Source organism: Schistocerca gregaria, chromosome 5 (genome assembly GCF_023897955.1).
Source record: "Schistocerca gregaria isolate iqSchGreg1 chromosome 5, iqSchGreg1.2, whole genome shotgun sequence".
Taxonomy (NCBI): Eukaryota; Metazoa; Arthropoda; class Insecta; order Orthoptera; family Acrididae; genus Schistocerca; species Schistocerca gregaria.
The window spans coordinates 170,288,329-170,309,396 of NC_064924.1; the positions used below are offsets into that span (position 1 = coordinate 170,288,329).

At 42.6% G+C, this 21,068-nt stretch overlaps 1 protein-coding gene across 1 annotated transcript in view; it reads left to right on the top strand.

Moving 5' to 3' along the window:
• Positions 1-21,068, top strand: part of LOC126273001 (venom dipeptidyl peptidase 4-like) — a 238,903-nt gene that overhangs the window by 126,204 nt on the left and 91,631 nt on the right. The window contains exons 10-11 of the mRNA XM_049976363.1: positions 4,383-4,600; positions 8,611-8,834. Coding sequence (XP_049832320.1) covers positions 4,383-4,600; positions 8,611-8,834 — 442 coding nt within the window. The remainder of the gene's footprint in view (positions 1-4,382; positions 4,601-8,610; positions 8,835-21,068) is intronic.

The following is a 21,068-nucleotide window of genomic DNA, read 5'->3' on the forward strand; positions in this document are numbered from 1 at the left end:
GTGCGAGGTGTTCTGTTTTTACTGAACACGAGTGAACATATGATAGCACAGTAGAACATTCCACTCAACGTACCACTAATTATCGTCATTTCATTCAAAACTAAACCCTATCATTTGCACTAGTAGATCCGCACTCTGCTGTAACATGCTGCTATTCTACATCTACATCTACATTTATACTCCACAAGCCAACGGTCTGTGGCGGAGGGCACTTTTCGTGCCACTGTCATTACCTCCCTTTTCTGTTCCAGTCGCGTATGGTTCGCGGGAAGAACGACTGCCGGAAAGCCTCCGTGTGCGCTCGAATCTCTCTAATTTTACATTCGTGATCTCCTCGGGAGGTATAAGTAAGGGGAAGCAATATATTCGGTACCTCGTCCAGAAATGCACTCTCTCGAAACCTGGACAGCAAGCTACACCGCGATGCAGAGCGCCTGTCTTGCAGAGTCTGCCACTTGAGTTTACTAAACATCTCCGTAACGCTATCACGTTTACCAAATAACCCTGTGACGAAACGCGCCGCTTTCTTTGTATCTTCTCTATCTCCTCTGTCAACCCGACCTGGTACGAATCGCACATTGATGAGCAACACTCAAGTACAGGTCGAACGAGTGTTTTGTAAGCCACCTCCTTTGTTGATGGACTACATTTTCTAGGTACTCTCCCAATGAATTTCAACCTGGTACCCGCCTTACCAACAATTGATTTTATATGATCATTCCACTTCAAATCGTTTCGCACGCATACTCCCAGATATTTTACAGAAGTAACTGCTACCAGTGTTTCTTCCACTATCATATAATCATACAATAAAGGATCCTTTTTTCTATGTATTCGCAATACATTACATTTGTCTGTGTTAAGGGTCAGTTGCCACTCCCTGCACAAAGTGCCTATCCGCTGCAGATCTTCCTGCATTTCGCTACACTTTTCTACAGCATCATCCGCGAAAAGCCGCATGGAGCTTCCGACACTATCTACTAGGTCATATATATATATTGTGAAAAGCAATGGTCCAATAACACTCCCCTGTGGCACGCCAGAGGTTACTTTAACGTCTGTAGTCGTCTCTCCATTGAGAACAACATGCTGTGTTCTGTTTGCTAAAAACTCTTCAATACACCCACACAGCTTTCTGATATTCGGTAGGCTCTTACTTTCTTTATCAGGCGACAGTGCGGAACTGTATCGAACGCCTTCCGGAAGTCAAGGAAAATAGCATCTACCTGGGAGCCTGTATCTAGTATTTTCTGGGTCTCATGAACAAATAAAGCGAGTTGGGTCTCACACGATCGCTGTTTCCGGAATCCATGTTGATTCCTACAGAGTAGATTCTGGGTTTCCAGAAACGACATGATACGCGAGTGAAAAACATATTCTAAAATTCTACAACACATCAACGTCAGAGATATAGGTCTATAGTTTTGCGCATCTGCTCGACGACCCTTCTTGAAGACTGGGAGTACCTGCGCTCTTTTCCAATCATTTGGAACCTTCCGTTCCTCTAGAAACTTGCGGTACACGGTTGTTCGAAGGGGGGCAAGTTCTTTCGCGTACTCTGTGTAGAATCGAATTGGTGTCCCGTCAGGTCCAGTGGACTTTCGTCTGTTGAGTGATTCCTGTTGCTTTTCTATTCCTTGGACACTTATTTCGATGTCAGCCATTTTTTTGTTTGTGCGAAGATTTGGAGAAGGAACTGCAGTGCGGTCTTCCTCTGTGACACAGCTTTGGAAAAAGGTGTTCAGTATTTCAGCTTTACGCGTTTCATCCTCTGCTTCAATGCCATCATCATCCCGGAGTGTCTGGATATGCTGCTTCGAGCCACTTAGTGATTTAACGCAAGACCAGAACTTACTAGGATTTTCTGTCAAGTCGGTACATAGAATTGTACTTTCGAATTCACTGAACGCTTCACACATAGCACTCCTTACGCTAACTTTGACATCGTTTAGTTTCTGTTTGTCTGAGAGGTTTTGGCTGCGTTTAAACTTGCAGTGAAGCTCTCTTTGCTTTCGCATTAGTTTCCTAACTTTGTTGTTGAACCACGGTGGGTTTTTCCCGTCCCTCACAGTTTTTCTCGGCACGTACGTGTCTAAAACGCATTTTACGATTGCCTTGAAGTTTTTCCATAAGCACTCAACATTGTCAGTGTCGGGACAGATATTTTCATTTTGATCTGTTAGGTAGTCTGAAATCTGCCTTCTAAACAGATAAACCTTCCCCCCTTTTTTATATTCCTATTAAATTCCATATTCAGGGATGCCGCAACGGCCTTATGATCACTGATTCCCTTTTCTGCACTTACAGAGTCGAAAAGTTCGGGTCTGTTTGTTATCAGTAGGTCCAAGATGTTACTTACTACCAGTAAGCCCACCCTCTGCGACCACCCACATGTTGCAGACCGAGGGGCAACCTCTGGAACAGGACAAGAAGCCATGTCCGGCCGAAGATCAGTATCAGCCTGAGACAGAGCCTGAAACCGGTTCGTCAGACAAACTGGAGAGGCCTTCCGTTCAGCCCTCTAGAATGTCTTTCACCCCCTGCTACACCTCGAGACGACCTCCCACTCTACCACAGGTGAGGGGTCAGCCTCAATGCAGGCAGTACCCCAACCAAACACAGCTGTAGTCAGATCGGGGGATGCGTGGGACGAGCTGGCCGTCCCCGACAAACCCCCATCCGGACCCCACAGTGATGCCCATTGGCAACAGCCTCAAGCTGTGTGACTGAAGTCAACACTGCCTGAAGCTGGGAGCGAAGGGATGCCAACTCAGCCTGCATCCGAACACAGCATTTGCACTCCCTATCTATGCTAAAAGCTGTTGTGCAAAGAACATCTGAACTAATTTACAGAGAGCACAAACAATTCGACACAAAATTTACACGGTTATTAAAATACAAGATTGCCTAGTAAATGCAGTAATGCTGCTACTTGCGCACTGCTGACACACTGCTCGGCGGAAGGAGACTACGCGATTTTACACTATTCAGGTACTAAAACGCGATGCTGCAACTTTCAAATACTATAATACGCCCGAAATTTATGAATTAAATACGCAAAGAAATTAAGAATTAAACTATTTAACAAATAAGTGAGGTAAGAGTATACGACTTGCTGCTGGCAGCTGGTTATCCAACGGCGGCAGGGAGCACACTCTCGCTGGATGTATGCAATACTGCCGACCAACATCATGACAATACCAAAGAAGGCTGGTGACTGGCAAATACATAATCTGTCTTATATTCAGTATCAGCATTAGCATTAGCATTGAACGCGTGCAAAAAATCCGTCATCATCCCGTAATTTCTCTTGCGTCCAGTGGCAGAACTGTACACGACGTTCAAAGTCGTCGCCATGCAATTCCTGGTGCATAGAAATATGGTACGGGTGCAGTCGATGTTGACGTAGCATTCTCAACACCGACGTTTTGAGATTCCCGATTCTCGGGCAATTTGTCTGCTACTGATGTGCGGATTAGTCGCGACATCAGCTAAAACACGTACTTGGGCATCATCATTTTTTGCAGGTGGTGGTCGACGTTTCACATGTGGCTGAACAGTTCCTGTATCCTTAAATAACGTAAGTATCCGGCGAACGGTCCGGACACTTGGATGATATCGTCCAGGACAACGAGCAGCATACAAAGTACACGCCTGTTGGGCATTTTGATCACAATAGCCATACATCAACACGATATCGACCTTTTCCGCAATTGGTAAACGGTCCATTTTAACACTGGTAATGTATCACGAAGCAAATACCGTCCGCACTGGCGGAATGTTACGTGATACCACGTACTTATACGTTTGTGCCTATTTCAGCGCCATCTATCACAAAGCGAAAAAAGTGGTCCAACAAATATTTCTTTACGTACTACACGAATATGAAATAAAAAATGGGGGTTCCTATTTAAAAAATGCAGTTGATATCCGTTTGACCTAGGGCAACGCCATATAGCTGGCCAACCATAGCGCCATCTGGTTTCCCCCTTCAAACTAGACGAGTTTCGTTCTTTGTAGTTTTTTCATTTGGCGCTTATTTCGTGAGATATTTGGCCGAGTCACTATCAATGGACCACCCTGTACATCTCGAATAACAAGCACGACGCCGAAATCAGAGAAAACAAGCTGACACACAGAGTTTCCGACAGTTGTTTTTCTCGAAGCCCATACATGAATGGAATAAGAAAGAGGGGTGTGATTCTGGCACAAAGTGCGTCCCTCAACTGTACGATGCCTTGCGAAGTACGAAAGTGGATGGGAATGGAGATAAGCATGTGAACTTCATATGGATGCAATGTACTGGTTATTTGAGACTTTCTTAAGTGCTGCTGTTGTCTACTTTGTGTTTAGTCAACTGACAAGGTACTGTTCTGTCGTAGGGCCTGAAACTAGAGAGAAAGGACGGCTGGGTGGACTACAAGCAGTTGATGCCTGGATATGGCAACCCTTCAACTTATCTGATTATCGACTGGGAGTCGCAAGGCGAAGCTGGCAGCTTCCCACATGTAGTCAAAGTGACGGGTACATCGAGAACACCAATCACTTCTGGAGAGTTCACAGTTACCGACATATATGGATGGGATGATAATGGTGTAGTGTAAGTACCTTATTGAGGTCTTGGCAATGGTTCCATGTGCCCAATCGTGATCCAAAATATTCATCTGATGTATGATCCGAATTTCATGAGTTTTTTTGTCTTTTTTTCACATGTTTCAACTGTTTTTTTGTCTGTAGTGGTTCCCTTGCCTGAGCTCTGCGGTTTATTGTCAGGTTCGGATGCTGGCGAGTTATGGTCCCAAATGGTTACATGTCTACTTTGACCAGAATGTAGACGAGAGCAAGACAGATCCCTGTCCTTTGCAAAAATGTTTTGTTAATAAGAACTAGTGTTAATCATCTGCAAGAAAATCTGGAACCGTGGACTGACCTCTACCAGAAGGTGACTAATGGTCGAATGTTACGTAGATGTTGCTGGTGATTTCTGGCAAGGAGGGGTAACACACAAAAGAGTTCTTGAAGGAACTCACGAGTTTTGGCGAATGAGATACAGGAGGAGAGGCAGTAATGATGTGTGTGGAATCCTGGAAGAGAAGTGGTGTGGGTTAGCATTAATATGAAAGCAATCGTAGAGTTAGAAAAAGACGAAAATTGGTAAAATGATCAGGCAGATTGGCTCGATTTAGGTGCAACGAAATAATTAAACCAACTCCTGACGAGCTGAAGTATCTCGATGTCCCCACGCTGGAGAGGTCTGGTTCCTTGTACTTGATAAACATTTTAAACTACAATGACGCACAGTAACAGCTGGTTACCCAACACACAGCATATTTTGATTGCACTGACGTAAAAGATTACATGCTGTAAACCGGTGACGGACAGTGGAGCTTAGTATGTGACAAAAATTTCGACTTCATGTCTACCCGTTCATGAGAAAAAGGAGTCATAACAGGAGGACAGGCAGACAGACAGTCAGATAATGAACAACAAAAATTGTTTTCGAGTGAGACAACTATAACTTAACAAATTTCGGATATTTTCCTTTACTTTTACTGTGAAAGCTTACTGCCTGCAAAATTTCACGATTCTAGGTCAAGAGGATGTGCCCTATAGGTTTTGATGAGTGAGATTGCGAATATCAAAATATGTGACACAAATGGCCGTATCTTTTGATTCCATTTGCTTAGAAGCTTCAATTTTTACATCGCCAAGACGCTGTAGATCGTAGTTCGTCATATAAATTTCAACTTGATACGCCTGTCCATTTCTGAGGAAAAGGGATTTTAACAGTCCGTCAGAGAAAGAGACAGAAGGACAGACAATAAAGTGATCCTGGGAGGGTTCCATTTTTACCGACTGAGGTACGAAACCTTAAAAAATTGGAACATGTGCTGGATAATGACCAGCAGCAAGAGCAGACAGAGTCACAGTATTTTGTATTCAATGCTAAACCGACATGAGTTCTCCCCTCTTCGTTAGTTCCTATCCTGAGCACGCTCCTGCATGCGCTGCAGTGTCATCCTCTTCCAACATTGTCACTGGATGCACTGTGGAGAGGTATGTGGTCAGTAGAACCCTCTTCCAGTCATTGTGAGCTTTCTGCCCTTTCAGACGCTACTTCTTATTCAAGTCGCTTTCCATTTGCCCTCAATAGGCTACGTGCTCGCCATTACAGTCCTCCTAACAAGGAAAATACATGTAAGTGACAAGAATCGAACTTGGGTACTCCACATGGAAATCAGATACACTGATAACTCAGCCCATGCTGAAAGTAGTCTCCACTCTGCCTAAATCCATGTGCTATGTATGAACCCATTGTGGAATGCCTATCCGAAAATTACGCAAGCCTTGTACCTGTTCCCAAACATTTTATTGCGACAAATTCGGTACAAAGCTTAATGTTATATTTGTAGCTCCAAGAAGTAACTTGTTCGATGAAACCTGTATTTCCAACAAAATCCTATTGGATGGCAGTTGTGTGGTTACCATTTAAACGTATTTCGCAACATGATTATATACGGTAATAATGAATTTTTGTGTGGTAGTACGCTCAAGAGACGATCTAACTTATGTTTCATTTAACGAACATGAAGCGTCCCGGTTTGATTGTTTATATTACATTTAATGCCTTTGAAAAACTGTCATCCATTAATTGTAAGTTCTTGCTTTCATGTAACGTAAATAAATGCCTTAAATATATTTATTCACTCACTTTTTGCTCTAAAGGAAGAACTCCAGGTGATGAAAGTCACCATAGCAGCTGCAAATGTTTTTAAAGTAGGTGATATTAGTTTTAAACATTCCAGTAAATAAACTGTTTCACATAACTTACTTACTTACTCGCTGGTCATACCGCAGCAACGTATTTTCGCCATCTGTCCCTGTCTTGGGCTATTTCCTTCCATTCTCCTTCAATACCTAGGCTACTCAAATTAGCCTTCACATTGTCCTCCCATCTACACCTCGGTCTTTAACGGGACGTTTTCCTTCTAGGTACCCTACCAGTACTTTGCGCGCTGCCCTGTCCTCATCCATTGGAGCTACGTGATCCGCCCATCGCATTCTAGGTGATTTAATAAGACTAATTGTGTCAGGGCTTGAACAGAGTTCGTGAACCTCTTCGCTATGCAGTTTTTGCCACTCTCTGCTAATGTCATCCCTTTTTGCTCCGAAATTTTTCCTCAAAATTTTGTTTTCAAATACTCGAATGGCTTTTCATTTTGCACAGTGAGAGATCAAGTCTCACACCCATACAGCATAACTTGTAGAATACTAGTTTTGTATATTCAGATACTTAAATTCCTAGACAATATCCATGATGAAACTAATCTATTTAGTAAGAAGTAGCACGCATCCCCCCCCCCCCCCCCCCCCCCCCCCCGTAATCTCTTCTTTCGTTCGGATTCAATATCATTTATGGAAGTGATGTCCACGCCTAGATACTTAAATGTGCTCACTTTTTCAAACTGCATGTCTCCAACTCTTATCATTTCCTGATCTACTGCTGTTGGCATTCTAGTAGTAACCAAGTATTTAGTTTTGTCTTCACTTATCCTTAGACCTACATCTTCACTAGCCTTGATTAAAGCATTCGCATTTGCTGTTACAGATTATTTCCTATTGCTAATGATGTTTAGATCATCTGCATACCCTAATATCTTAATATTTCAGTTTAACTCCACACCCTCTGAATTATCTGCTGCCATTCGTACAATATATTCTAGGACTAAATTAAAAAGTAGAGGAGACAGGGCAATTCCCTGCTTAAGTCCGTTCTTTATTACAAATTCTTCTGACTCCAATTTCCCCACCTTTTGTGTTTTTTCAAACTCGCTTATGTAAGTCTAACATACTTCTCTGGTATTCCAAGTTCCAAAAGAATTCTGTGCAATTTTGACTGCAATACTGAATCATATGCTTTTGTAAAATCTATGAAAAGATTATGAACTGGTTTATTGTATTACCATTTCTTTTCCAAAATTTGACGCAGGGTGAATATTTGGTCTATTGTTGATCAGTTCCTCCGAAAGCCGGCTTGGTAAACCCCCACAATTTCATCTGCTTAGCAGAATATTCGAAAAAAATCTGGATCATACTTAAAAATTGGGATCAGAATCGACTCCTGCCACTCTTCAGGTATCATCTCTGAGTTCCATACTTTAGTTATCACTTTGTGAACTACTTCCACCGATTTCTGTCCCCAATTATACAGTAATTCTGTAGTTATACAATCTGATCCTGGTGCTTTATGGTTTTTCAATTTGTTGATTGCATCTCTTACTTCCTTTAACGTTGGCTCAGGTATCTGGGGTTCTGCTGTATGTATTTCGTATGCCTGCTTTTTTCCTGCTTCCTAGTGTACATTTAATAGATGCTCAAAATACGCCCTCCATTTATTGCTTCACATAACAGAAACAGATATTCCATTAATTTAGCAAGCAAAGGTGTTAAATATTTTTTTTTCCTCCTTAATATTTTGTCAGTCGCGAGTTGTCCCCTTTTCGAAATACAGAAATAAAACAATTCAATTAAGATTCCGCGAGCAGTGTTCTCCTCGCCACAGCAGTAGTCGGAGTGAGAAAGGTGGGGTGACGCCGCCTGCCGTTGCAGGTACTACCAGGCGACAGAGGAGGGGCAGCCGTCCCGCCGGCAGGTGTACTCCGTGCGGGAGGGGGCTTCCCCGCGATGCCTCAGCTGTGACGTTTACAGCAGCGAGGGGAACCCCTGCCAGCGAGCCAGCGCCGATTTCAGCTCCGACTACACGTGGTCGATCTTCACGTGTCACGGCCCGGATCCACCAGTCCTGTCTGTGCGTTACACGGCTCAATTCGCAGGTGAGAAATTTACTTTCGCACCTTTCCTGTCTTCACATGGTGACTTGTGAAGTCACACATATTAACGGCCTCATTTCTGGATCAGTCATACTTAAATCGCCACTGCCTATTATTCAGTGTTACCTGTTGTAAGATTATCGGGCTATCGCATACTTGCCTGTATGCCCGGGCCGCTGAAACATTGCACTTGACGTTTGCGTATGAAGTTGGCAGCGTAACAGAGTAACAAGTAGTGGTGGGCAGGAAATCGCGTATCTGTTAGAAATCACAGTGATTGAGAAGTCACAGATATCACAATAACAACTTTACAAAATCTAACTGCGATTTCAGTCACAGTTAGCAGTCGCAAGTAGCTTTACACATTAAATGCCGTGAACCATCTGTTGGCCGAATTCCATACTGCTTTCTGCGATTTCAGTGCCAAATCGCAACTAAGAGTCGCAAGTAGCAACTAAAAAGCGCAGTTAACAGTGCCATCTGTTGGCCAAAGTTTGTACTACGCTCATCTCTGCGACACGCTATCGAGTCCAACTGCGATTTCCGTGACAAGTCGCAACTAAGAGTCGCAAGTAGCAACTAAAAAGCGCAGTTATCAGTGCCATCTGTTGAGCAAAGCTCATACTACACTATTCGCTACCGAGTCAAACTGCGATTTCAGTGACAAGCAACTAAAAAGCGCAGTTAACATTCTTTTCCTAGTGCCATCTGTTGAACGACGTAAGTACTTCGTTATGAGAGCCTTGTGCCTCACGAGATCGGTGTTCTGTGTGTGTCTATGAAGGGCTTATTTCAATAGTGGTACAAGTCCATTTTTGTTCATTTTGAGGTACGGCGTCGTAAAGTTAAATGAGCGCTGAAAAATCTACAGTTGAGATACCAGAAATATTCAAGCATATGGAATCTTGCTAGAAATGAAACTTTATTAATGTTTGTTTGGATTATTAATTTCAGAAGCATTATAGGCAGAAAAGAGGAGGTAATGGACTTGTACCACTATTGAAATAAGCCCTTCACATTATATGATGACTTGCACATTCACCATCAGTTATGATTGGTCAAACACAGCTGTGACTCTGAATGTATAATATTAATAAGAAGCAACATTGCCTTTTTCTCCTGAAAATATCAAGTAACGCAACAAATGTGATTCTGCTTCCAATATGAAAGTTTTGGTTAATACTCCACATGCCTACAGGACTTTGCTATGTTAACACAGCAGAACTCAGACATCTGTATAAGTGCAGTGACATGAAAACAGCATTATTGAGTCATATGAATGCCTCACTTTTATTCTGGCACAGTTCAAGACTCGGGATAAACGTTTTGAGCCTGGTGTTCTACATGGCAACTTCACACACAACAACTTTTTGCAGACACTACTACCACTTACATAAGTAAGCTTTCCTGTGTTACTTTCAAGTAATGCACTTACGCTATTCCTCATTTAACTGGAAGATCTGTACTTCCCACTTTCATATCAACAGCCTCAAAATGCATAATCTAGACTTCGGGATATGTTGCAGGTCAGTGTCACACCAAGATTGTGGAGAAAGGGAGGAGGGGGCGGCATGTCACTCTCCAACAAGTGTTTACCAATAAATAATTGGCGGAAAATTACGGGTACAGGACGGCTTAACATGTGGAAAATGAGATTTTCATTATTGACTCACTGTATTTAACATTCATTATTCCTTTAAAATCGCACAACTTCAATAAAACACAGTTTAATCACTCATCTGCACACTTATTTCACAATTATGTCACTTTTAAACTGCAAAATCCTCTAAGAGCTGTCTTGAATCTTCAAGAGTCTCTCTCAACAGCCTTCATGTGGATAGATACGTACAGCAACCAGTAATCAGAGTCAGAACTGTGTCTGCAAAATCACAAGGATTATTAAACAATTTTTGCTGTCACTAATTACATGCAATATAATTGACAGAGTAGATTGCTAATATTTGCTGCAATGAAAGCCACTCAATGGGGTATGTTTCAAATTGCAAGAACGATCTCACTGAAGTAATGAAGTCCATCGAAACACTTAGGAACTAACCTCTTGGCTGACGAAAACGGTGTAAGAACACAGTGGTAATTTCTCCAGATCTGTTGAGTTATCAATTTACTGAGTGACTGAAATGCAGTTCGGGTACCTGTGAACATAACAATATGTTAGAATTCATTTTCTAAACACGAACTATTACGCTACTGTATGGCTACTTACATATTAATTACACTATTAATATTTTCACAGTTGTTTCTTTAATACATAATTAAATCCAACAGAAGAACAAACTTAAATCTTACTTACGAATGACAGGTTTGTTGAGATGCAATTTTCTGTGTGGGCAGATGTAACTTTTTCATACGGTGGTAAGTAGCAGAAATCGCAGGAGTTACAGAAATCGCAGAAGTAGCAGAAATCGCAGAAGTCACAGAAAGCGTAGAAGTAGCAGAAATCGCAGAAATATCAGTGGCAGAGGGATACGCGACCTACGTTCCTTAACTGCGACTCTTAAGTGCGACAAATCACAGTTAAGAATAACAGATACTGAAAAGTAGAATTCACAGAAATCACTGATATCGGAAAATCGCAGTTTAGCCCATCACTAGTAACAAGTGAAGAACGATAGGCGCTAGGCGTTCAGCGTCGGGCGCCAGCCAATCACAGCGCAGTGAGCACTGCTGTTACCCACGTGCTGTGACGTCAAAGTTCCCGCGTTGCCGGCTTTGTTTAGTGAATGTGTATACAACGTGAGTTGTGTGTTGTTTACCGCGTGTTCTCGTTGTACTGTGTGCTATATTGTTGTGACTTTTGTGACGTTGTGAGTTTACGTACTTGGAAAATGCCACCGAAAAGACTTCGTTCACCTAGTGACAATCCTTTGCGTCGAGGGATGCCGCTAAATAGCCAGGCACTGGAGTTGCTACGCAGAACTCGTGAGTTTTACGAGCAGGAGAAAAACTACGTAAGCATTCATGGACAGCCATCAGTTCCTGCCGACAAAGTGGTGGAACGTTCGTCGAAAACTCTTGGTATTAGTGCAAAAACGGTAGTAAGTAAGGGAGTATTACTACAAAACTTGGAAGATACTGAAGTGAGCCGTAATGATTCCGAGCTGTCTGAATCAAATAATACATTTTTATCAACCCCGGGAAAGAAGAAAAACCGGCCTAGTCCTATCACAGATTTAGATTCTTTCCAGACTAATGCAGTTCGTAGGCATGTTTATGCTTACTGCAGCAGAAAAGAGTATCCTATCTCCCGACGTTCTGTGATAAATCTCACAGAGAAATCCCTTGACGACGCAGCGTTATCCGTGCTAGGGAAGGGTTTAAATTTTGCACCAACACCGAAGAGTTTGCCGGTAGTGGATTTTATCAGTTCGATTGAACAGGCAGTTTACAAACTACCTCCTGTTGATGCAGAGGATGTCAGGAGGGAGACATGTCGTGTTTTGACTAGGGCTCGTCCACCCAAGAGCAATGTGACATCAGCGGAGAGGGCTGCTTTACGCTCTCTCAGAGCTGATCCGGACATTGTCATTTTACCTGCGGACAAGGGCAATGCCACCGTTGTTTTGAACAAACATGACTATGTACAAAAGATGAATTGTTTATTATCTGACTCAGCGTATCGCAGGATCGATGCTGACCCCACGAAAAGCGTTGAGAGGAAGACCAACAACCTCCTGAAGAAAAGTGGTTTGCCACAGGACACTATCAAGAGTCTTAACACCTATAGTGCTGTTCCCCCCAGGTTATATGGCCTTCCGAAACTACATAAGGAGGGGGTCCCTCTCCGCCCCATAGTCAGCAATATCGGTGCTCCAACATATCGTGTGGCTAAGCACCTTGCTTCAATGTTAAGCCCACAAGTTGGACGCTGTGAACATCATATTAAGAACTGAGCTGACTTCTTACGGCGTTTGGAGGGAATGCAGTTGAATGACTCTGACATGTTAGTAAGTTTTGATGTGGTCTCGCTCTTTACTCGTGTTCCTTTGTCTGATTCGTTGCGGTTAATTGAAGTGAAGTTTGGATTGGAACTAACTAATTTGTTTCAACATGTGTTGACGTCCACGTATTTCTTATTCAATGACCAGTATTACGAGCAGACAGATGGAGTTGCGATGGGTAGCCCGTTATCTCCTGTGATTGCAAATCTGTTCATGGAAGACTTCGAGGAGCGTGCATTGGAGTCGGCGCCATTGAAACCTGCCTGTTTTTTCAGATACGTTGACGGTACTTTTGTTGCTTGGCCGCATCGCAGGGAGAATTTGAATGTCTTTTTAGAACATCTTAACTCGATCCACCCCAACATTCGTTTTACCATGGAGGTGGAAGAGGATGGTTGCCTTCCCTTTCTTGACGTTTTGGTTAGGAGGAAGGTGGATGGATCGTTGGGACATGCAGTTTATAGGAAGCGTGCTCACACTGACTTGTATCTGCAGGCGGACAGTTGTCATCATCCGGCCCAACGTGAAGGGGTACTTCGTACCCTGGTACACACGGCAAATGTCATCTCCGACGTTGAGACTTTGCCTGCTGAATTGGCCCATCGTGAGGCTACCTTCCGCCACAATGGGTATAGTGAAAGACAGATTGAACGGGCGTTGCGATATCAACCAACTGTACGCCAGGTGACTGATGATAATTCTCAGTTGACTCCTAAATCTATTGCCTTTTTGCCCTACATAGGAAGCACTTCAAACAAGATAGGTCGTATTTTACGGAAATGCAATGTGAAATGTGTTTTCCGACCTCCATCTAAGATTAAAGCGCTTTTGGGGTCTGTTAAGGATGATCTTGGTTTACGTAAGGCAGGTGTTTATCGCATTCCTTGTAGCTGTGGCATGGCATACATTGGTCAGACCATCAGGACCGTGGAGGACCGGTGTATTGAACATAAACGGCACACGCGACTACAGCAACCTAGCAAATCTGCTATTGCCGAACATTGTTTGGACACTGGTCACCCCATGTGGTATAATAATACTGAGATATTAGCATGCACGTCCGGCTATTGGGATAGTGTGATTAAGGAGTCTGTTGAAATTAAATTGGCTAGCAACCTTGTGAATAGGGATGGAGGCTTTTGTTTAAATTCGGCCTGGAATCCTGCTCTTTCACTTGTTAAAAAACAGGGACAGAGTTAACGTTTCCTCAACTACCAGTCCATAGTTTCTTACTATCGATAGCTCTGACTTCGTTTATCTTTGGTGGCTTTTGTTTAGGTGTGTGTTATCTTTTCTGTTCAGACTCGCAGAACCGAGCTCTCGTGTTTTCTGCACTTCGTCTGGTCGTTGCAGTTAAGCCTTGAAAATGGCGGAGTGTGCATCCGCCGAAATATGGGCAGTTGTCGAAAATTCAACATGGCTGAATGCCCGTAAGTACTTTGAACATAGTTTACGCCAGGAGAAGCTCAGGTTACACAGGACCTAGATTAATTGTGGTCCATGCAGGCTCTTCCAGTGGTTTTGTCCCTGACGCACTTTTAGTTTTTAGATAAAAAAGACTGGTGATTACCACGAAGATATGGATCACACACGATTTGTTGAGTGGTTCAGGAACCTTTTAAAACAATTTCCTGTCCCTACAACAATTGTTATGGACAATGCTCCATATCATTCGGTGATACAGAACAAAGCCCCAACCACAAATGATGGAAAGAAGTTATGGTGCAGTGGTTACAGGCTCGAAATATTGGAGCGGATATGAGTATGACAAAGGTTCTGTTATATTCTCTTATTAAAGAAAATAAGCCTTCGACGCCTACATACATAGTAGACGAAATTGCCAGGGAGCAGGGTCATACTGTAATAAGGCTGCCACCATATCACTGCCATTTCAACCCTATTGAGTTAGTATGGAGTGATGTAAAAAGGTATGTAAAGAACAACAACAAGTCCTTTACAATAACAGAGGTGGAAAAGCTGTTGCATGAAGCTCTTGTGACTGTGGATGCAGCCTCATGGAGAAAAAAAGTAGAGCACGTCGAGAAGCTTATACGAGCAGCACAGACAATAGAAGGCATTATCAGTGGCCCTGAACAATTAGTGATTTGTCTTGCCGATGACGACGATAAAGACGGTTTTAGCGATGAATCGGACGACAGTGGCGATGGCGAGCTGGATGGAATTGCGCCATTATCGCTGTAAATTAGTGAGTGAAAAATTACTAATATTGGTTATTTATTGCAACCTCAGGTATTATTTATTTTGTAAAAAAAATATTGATTTTAAAGTATCAGTCGTCAGATGCTTGTTTTTTGTATTTCTTTGCTCCGTTATCGAAAGGGTGCGCATTATACGGTTGTTTACTTCCTGTCATTGTAGTACAACTAACAACGAGTTTTTATATACACTGTAATTGCTCAATCGCTTGCATTTACGAGACGGGACGGAAAACTGTAACGTCTGCTGTGCGTATAGAGGCTGCTGTTACAACATCGCTATTACAGTATAGCCAACCTAACTAGACAAAAAGCGAACTGTCAAGTGCAATGTTTCGCCGGCGGGGGTATAGAGGACATAACAGAACAGCACCGACAAACGTCAAGGGAATGTTGAGGGTGTCTTGAGGAACAAACAAATTTAGGATACGAATACATCTCCAGTAACATCACCCATGAGCGAGCAGTAAAGGAAACAAAAGAAAAATTTGGAGTAGGAATTAAAACCCAAAGAGATGAAATAAAAACCATGAGGTTTGGCGATGGCATTGTAATTCTATCAGAGACAGCAAAGGACTTGGAAGGGAAGTTCAACGAAATGGGCAGTATCTTGAAAAGAGGATATAAGATGAACAACAACAAAGCAAAACAAGGATAATGGAATGTAGTCAAATTAAATCAGGCAATGCTGAGGGAATTAGATTAGGAAATGAGACAATTAAAGTAGTAGATGAGTTTGCTATTTGGGTATCAAAATAACAGGTGATGGTCGAAGTAGAGAGGATATAAAATGTAGACTAGCAATGGCAAGGAAAGCGTTTCTGAAGAAGAGAAATTTGTTAACGTTGAGAATAGATTTAACTGTCAGGAAGTCTTTCCTGAAAGTACTTGTATGGAGTGTAGCCATGTATGGAAGTCGACCATGGACGATAAACAATTTAAGCAAGAAGAGAATAGAAACTTTTGAAATGTAGTGTTACTGAAGAATGTTGAAGATTAGATGGATAGATCACGTAACTAATGAGGAGGTCCTGAATAGAGTGTGGGAGAAAAGGAATTTATGGCACACCTTGACTAAAAGAAGGAATCGGTTAACAGAACACGTTCTGAAAAATCAAGGGATCACAAATTTAGTAGAGGAGGAAAGTGTGGAGGGTAAAAATCGTAGAGGGAGACCAAGAGATGAGTATAGTAAACAGATTCAGAAGGATGTAGGTTCCAGTGGTTACTCGGAAATGAAGAGTCTCGCACAGGATAGTGTAGCATGGAGAACTGTATCGAACCAGTCTTTGGACTGAAGATTACAACAACAACAACAGCCAACGATGTTACGGAAGGTGCGTAAGTCTACCACCCACCACCCCCACCCCCATCCCATACCTTCCCCAGTCAAGGAGAATTTTCTTCTTATTATTCAAATTTGGCGAACTCAGGACGATATTAAAAAACCGATTTTTTCCCATTGTTTTTGGTTTCACAATAATTTTTTCTTTCTTGAATTCTGTTTCTCTCTTCTTTCTTCTTTCTATCCTCATTTCTTCTATCTTGCTTTATCTTTCCTAATGAGGAACTTTGACAATTTATACGTTTTCCCTCTGTTTTCTGAATCTGTCTGTTATTTCCAGCTCCTGTATATTTAATTTGTGTTTCTTGGATTTTCTCGAGAAAGCTGAATATTTTTTGTCAGCCTTTCGTTATCCATAAGTGGTCATGAAATATAATACTCCGCATGGATGGTTTCCGAATATAAATTGTTATTTATTTCCTGTGTTATTTACAAATTGTTGTTTTTCACAATGTACCACAACAGTGTATACACTACATCCCAACGATGTTCGGGCTCACATGCGGTTCATCTTCGTCGAAATGTCTTGCCGAAAACTCATCTAAGGGTTGAACCGCACATGTCGCATTACACGCCCTAAATTAGACACTTGTAACTCTTTGCTTAAATTCTCTGGCTGATGGCGAGTTTGCGAAATTGTATGAAACATGCAAAGTTAATATGACATGTAATAACAGTAATAATAATCTCGGACACTAAATTAACGACCGCCAGCCACTGTGGCCGAGCAGTTCTAGGCGCTTCAGTACGAAACCGCACTGCTGCTACTGTCGCAGGTTCGAATCCTGCCTCGGGCAAGGATGAGTGTGATGTCCTCAGGTTAGTTAGGTTTAAGTACTTCTAAGTTCTAGGGGACTGATGACCTCAGATGTTAAGTCACATAGTGCTTAGAGCCATTTCAACTATTTTAAATTGACGACCCATAAATGATATAGACCACACAGTTGCGACTTGCTTAGAATAATGTTTATTCAGAAAGCGAAGTAATAGCGAAAGTGGTCGTATTTAGAGTACTGCTACACTCGAGCGCATATCTATTTGACACAGTTCCATCATTTACAAACTCATCGAGAAATACAAGTGCAGTACTCCACCCCGTATCTACGCGAAAAGTTTGAGTTCACACCAGGCGCGCGGCTGCTCACCGCTCAGAGACTAAGTCCCGCGATACCGCACAACGCGAAATTTGCTAAATCGTTTCACTTCGTAGCTACCTAAAGACCTACTGTCCGCTTTCGCGTCTCAATCCGAACTGTACCCTTTGGTGTCTCCTGCCGAACTGTCCATTTACGCCTCTGCCCTAGCACCGTCCCTCTGCCCACCCCTGGCAGCGTTTCCTGCGCGCCGAATATCCTCGCTCAATTGACTAGGGCGGTTCTCTTCCCTGAAGCTATCCATCTGATTGGCTACATCTTATTCTACATTATTTTACATTTTAACATTTTTAAATAATCGAATTTAAATCATCACATTCTAAATAAAGTAGCAACAATATCCATTAAATAATAACGTTAAATTCCTTTACATAAGACCAATACAATTTCCTTCTTAACTTTGAATGTCACAGCCAGTAGCCTTGCATCAATGTGCTTTCTGATAAATAAATAAAGAACAAAAGTACCTATTATGCACTAAACTTTGCTAGAAATATTCTATTACCGAATGATACAATAAAGGGTCATGCTGTCATCGTTCAATGTGTTTTGTGTGGAGGAAATGACGATCTAATGCTTCACTGAAAATACTGATAACTTAAATTTACTATATCTTTTAAATAAATAAAGTTACATAGTTGATATTTACTACATTTGTCATTTTAATGATGCGCTTTTATATGAAATGTCGATTGTTAAGATCGGTCAACGCGTTCAGATTTTAGCATTCAGATCTTTGTTACAAAACTTGTTACTTTCACTTTAACAGTAAATCCTAAACTATTATAGATATGATCAATATTCAAGTTTTATTGGGATCACCATGAAAATTTAAGAAAGATGGTAGATTAAAATTACTGTGGCTTCATTCCCTGAATTACCCCAGACTTAATTTTCATAAATGTTTCCCTTTATGGCCGATCTTAGGTCCTCCATGTTTAACTGTGCTACGCCTCACTGGTCACAAACAGCTCCTACCGGTTTTCCTATGACGTAGATTCTCATCTGTCTCACTCGCATACTACAACGCTTAGGCCTGATTAGCCTGGCCTCATTCAGCCCAATAGACGCCTATGGACTTTTCTCATCTCGTGTCGAATCGGCACTCTTTGTGGCACACGGTCCTGGACGAGAGGATTCGTTCCACAATTCTTGTAAGGCTGTCTCTTTTGGCCATATACTTAAATGAGAGCGAGGTGTTCGTTAACTCACAAACCTAAAGAAGATAGGTTAACCGTTGTTCCTTGCAGTAACGCAGATGGTACACACAAGCTCCCACTGGTCGGTGTAGGCAAATGTAAGAAATGTAGGGTATTAAAAAAAATACTGACTTGTCTTCCTTGCGGATTTATCATCGCAATCAAAAATCTATTTGGATGGACCGGAATCATTTCACATCTTCGTTTTTCGATGAGTTCGTGCCATCTGTTGCAAAAGACTTGAAAGAAAAAAGCTCCCAGTGTGTGCGCTATTGCTGTTGGATAACACACCATCACACCCATTTGAGAAGCATGTAATGAAAGGTGGCATAAAAGCTATCTTACTTCCACCTACTGTCACAACAGTTATCCAATGGATCAAGGAGTGACAGAATGGTTAAAAAAAAAAGTGGTATCGCAGAATGTACACCAGCTAAACTCTAGAAAAGTCCCAAGAAGATTGCAACGTGCCTGAAACTATGAAATCCCACAACGTCAAAGGTTTTATGTATACTGTTGTTGATTCATGGGAGGGACTAAAAACTGACAAGCTGCGAAAATTTTGGCGTAAGCTGTGGACGGAAGTTATAACTGAAGGTGACCAGATCGGAGGCATGCAGGAGATCCTTAAAGATATACAAACTGTACAATCGAATGTCCCTGCAAGTGAAGTTGAAGAGTGGATTGCCCAGTGCGACAAAGACTGTGAAACCAGTGAAGATCTTAGCGACAACCAGATTATTGTGGATGTTTTGGAAAAGAAGGGTGAAGAAACTGTGAACGAGGACACGGATGGTGATGGCGACGAACCCCTTAAACTGATTTGACACACTGACACCAAGAACGCTTTTGATAGCGCCGTTCAGTGCATCGAGCAGAACTTAACCGCATCACCTATGGACACTGTGGTCCAACGAATAGAGAAACACTGCAGCTAAGCCTAGAATTTCATCTACAATTGGCTTTCTTCGTAAGTAAGTATGTAACAGTAACAGTTTTTGTGCGGTTTATTGCATTGTTTTTACTGTAGGAACTAGTGTACATACCTGCAGTAATCATTTCTGAGTTCAGAGATTGTTCATTTTAATGTAGATCCGCAATTTTCTGTACTTTCTGATAATCCAAACATTTTTTCTTTCCGCCCCGTACCCCAGTCCCGAAGCTTGTTGATTTGTTTTTGTGGCTTTAGGGTGCACAACTACAGTGGTCATTAGCGCCCAGACTAAGTTATGAATGCACTGCGAGGCACAATGTTAAAACAGAAACTAAAAAGAACAACACTATAAAAGGCACATTAACAGGCAAGAGATTAAAAGAAAACAGCATATTCAAATGTCCTTAGATAGGTTTGTCACGTGGATAAAACGAAGAACGCGAGCAGCTGCTCCTGGGTCATCCGCTAAAATGTCATCCAGAGTACATGGCAGGCCAAGATCAATGCGCAGTGTATTAAAATTCGGACAGGACGTTAGAATGTGGCATACCGTCAGCAATTGCCGACATGGGCGGAACGGCGCCGCCGCAGCCGTCAGCAGATGGCAATGGCTGAATCGGCAGTGGCCGATCCGTAACCGGGCCAAAACGACCTCCTCCCGCCGAGAAGGGCGTGAACAGGTCGTCCAAGTCGTGGGGAGAGGTTTCAAGGCCCGAAGCTTGTTTTCAGTAAGTGTAGACCAATCGGCATGCCACAGCGATAAAATGACCCTGCTAAAATCAGATAAAGGCACACAACAAGAAGCTGTCCGAGGCTGGAGGACTGCAGCCTTGGCCTCGCCATCTGCAGCTTCGTTCCCAGGGATACCGACACGGCCAGGAACCCACATAAAGGTAACCGGAGAACCGTCGTCCGCCAGCTGCTGAAGAGAGCGTTGGATCCGGTGCACGAAAGGGTGAACCGGATACGGATCACTGAGGCTCTGGATGGCGCTCATGGAATCAGAGCAGATGACATGAGCAGAATGTCGGTGACGGCGGATGTACAGAACAGTTTGTTAGAGGGCAAACAGCTCAGCTGTGAAGACCGAACGATGGCCATTGAGCCGGTATTTGAAACTGTGTGCCCCGACAATAAAAGAACACCCGACACCGTCACTGGTCTTAGGGCCATCTGTATAAATGAAGACCGTATTAATGAACTTCGAACGAAGTTCGACAAAACCGAAGCCGGGGTAATCTCCTTTGGGAGCGAGCTGAGGTCAAGGTGACCGCGAACCTGAACCTGGAGCCAAGGTGGCATATGGGGTCTCGCCCACTCGAAAGGTTGCAGGGAGTGAAAAATCAAGGTGCTGAAGGAGGCGACGAAAGCGAACTCCAGGGCGTAGCAGGGCAGATACATACAACCCGTACTGACTGTCGAAACAGTCG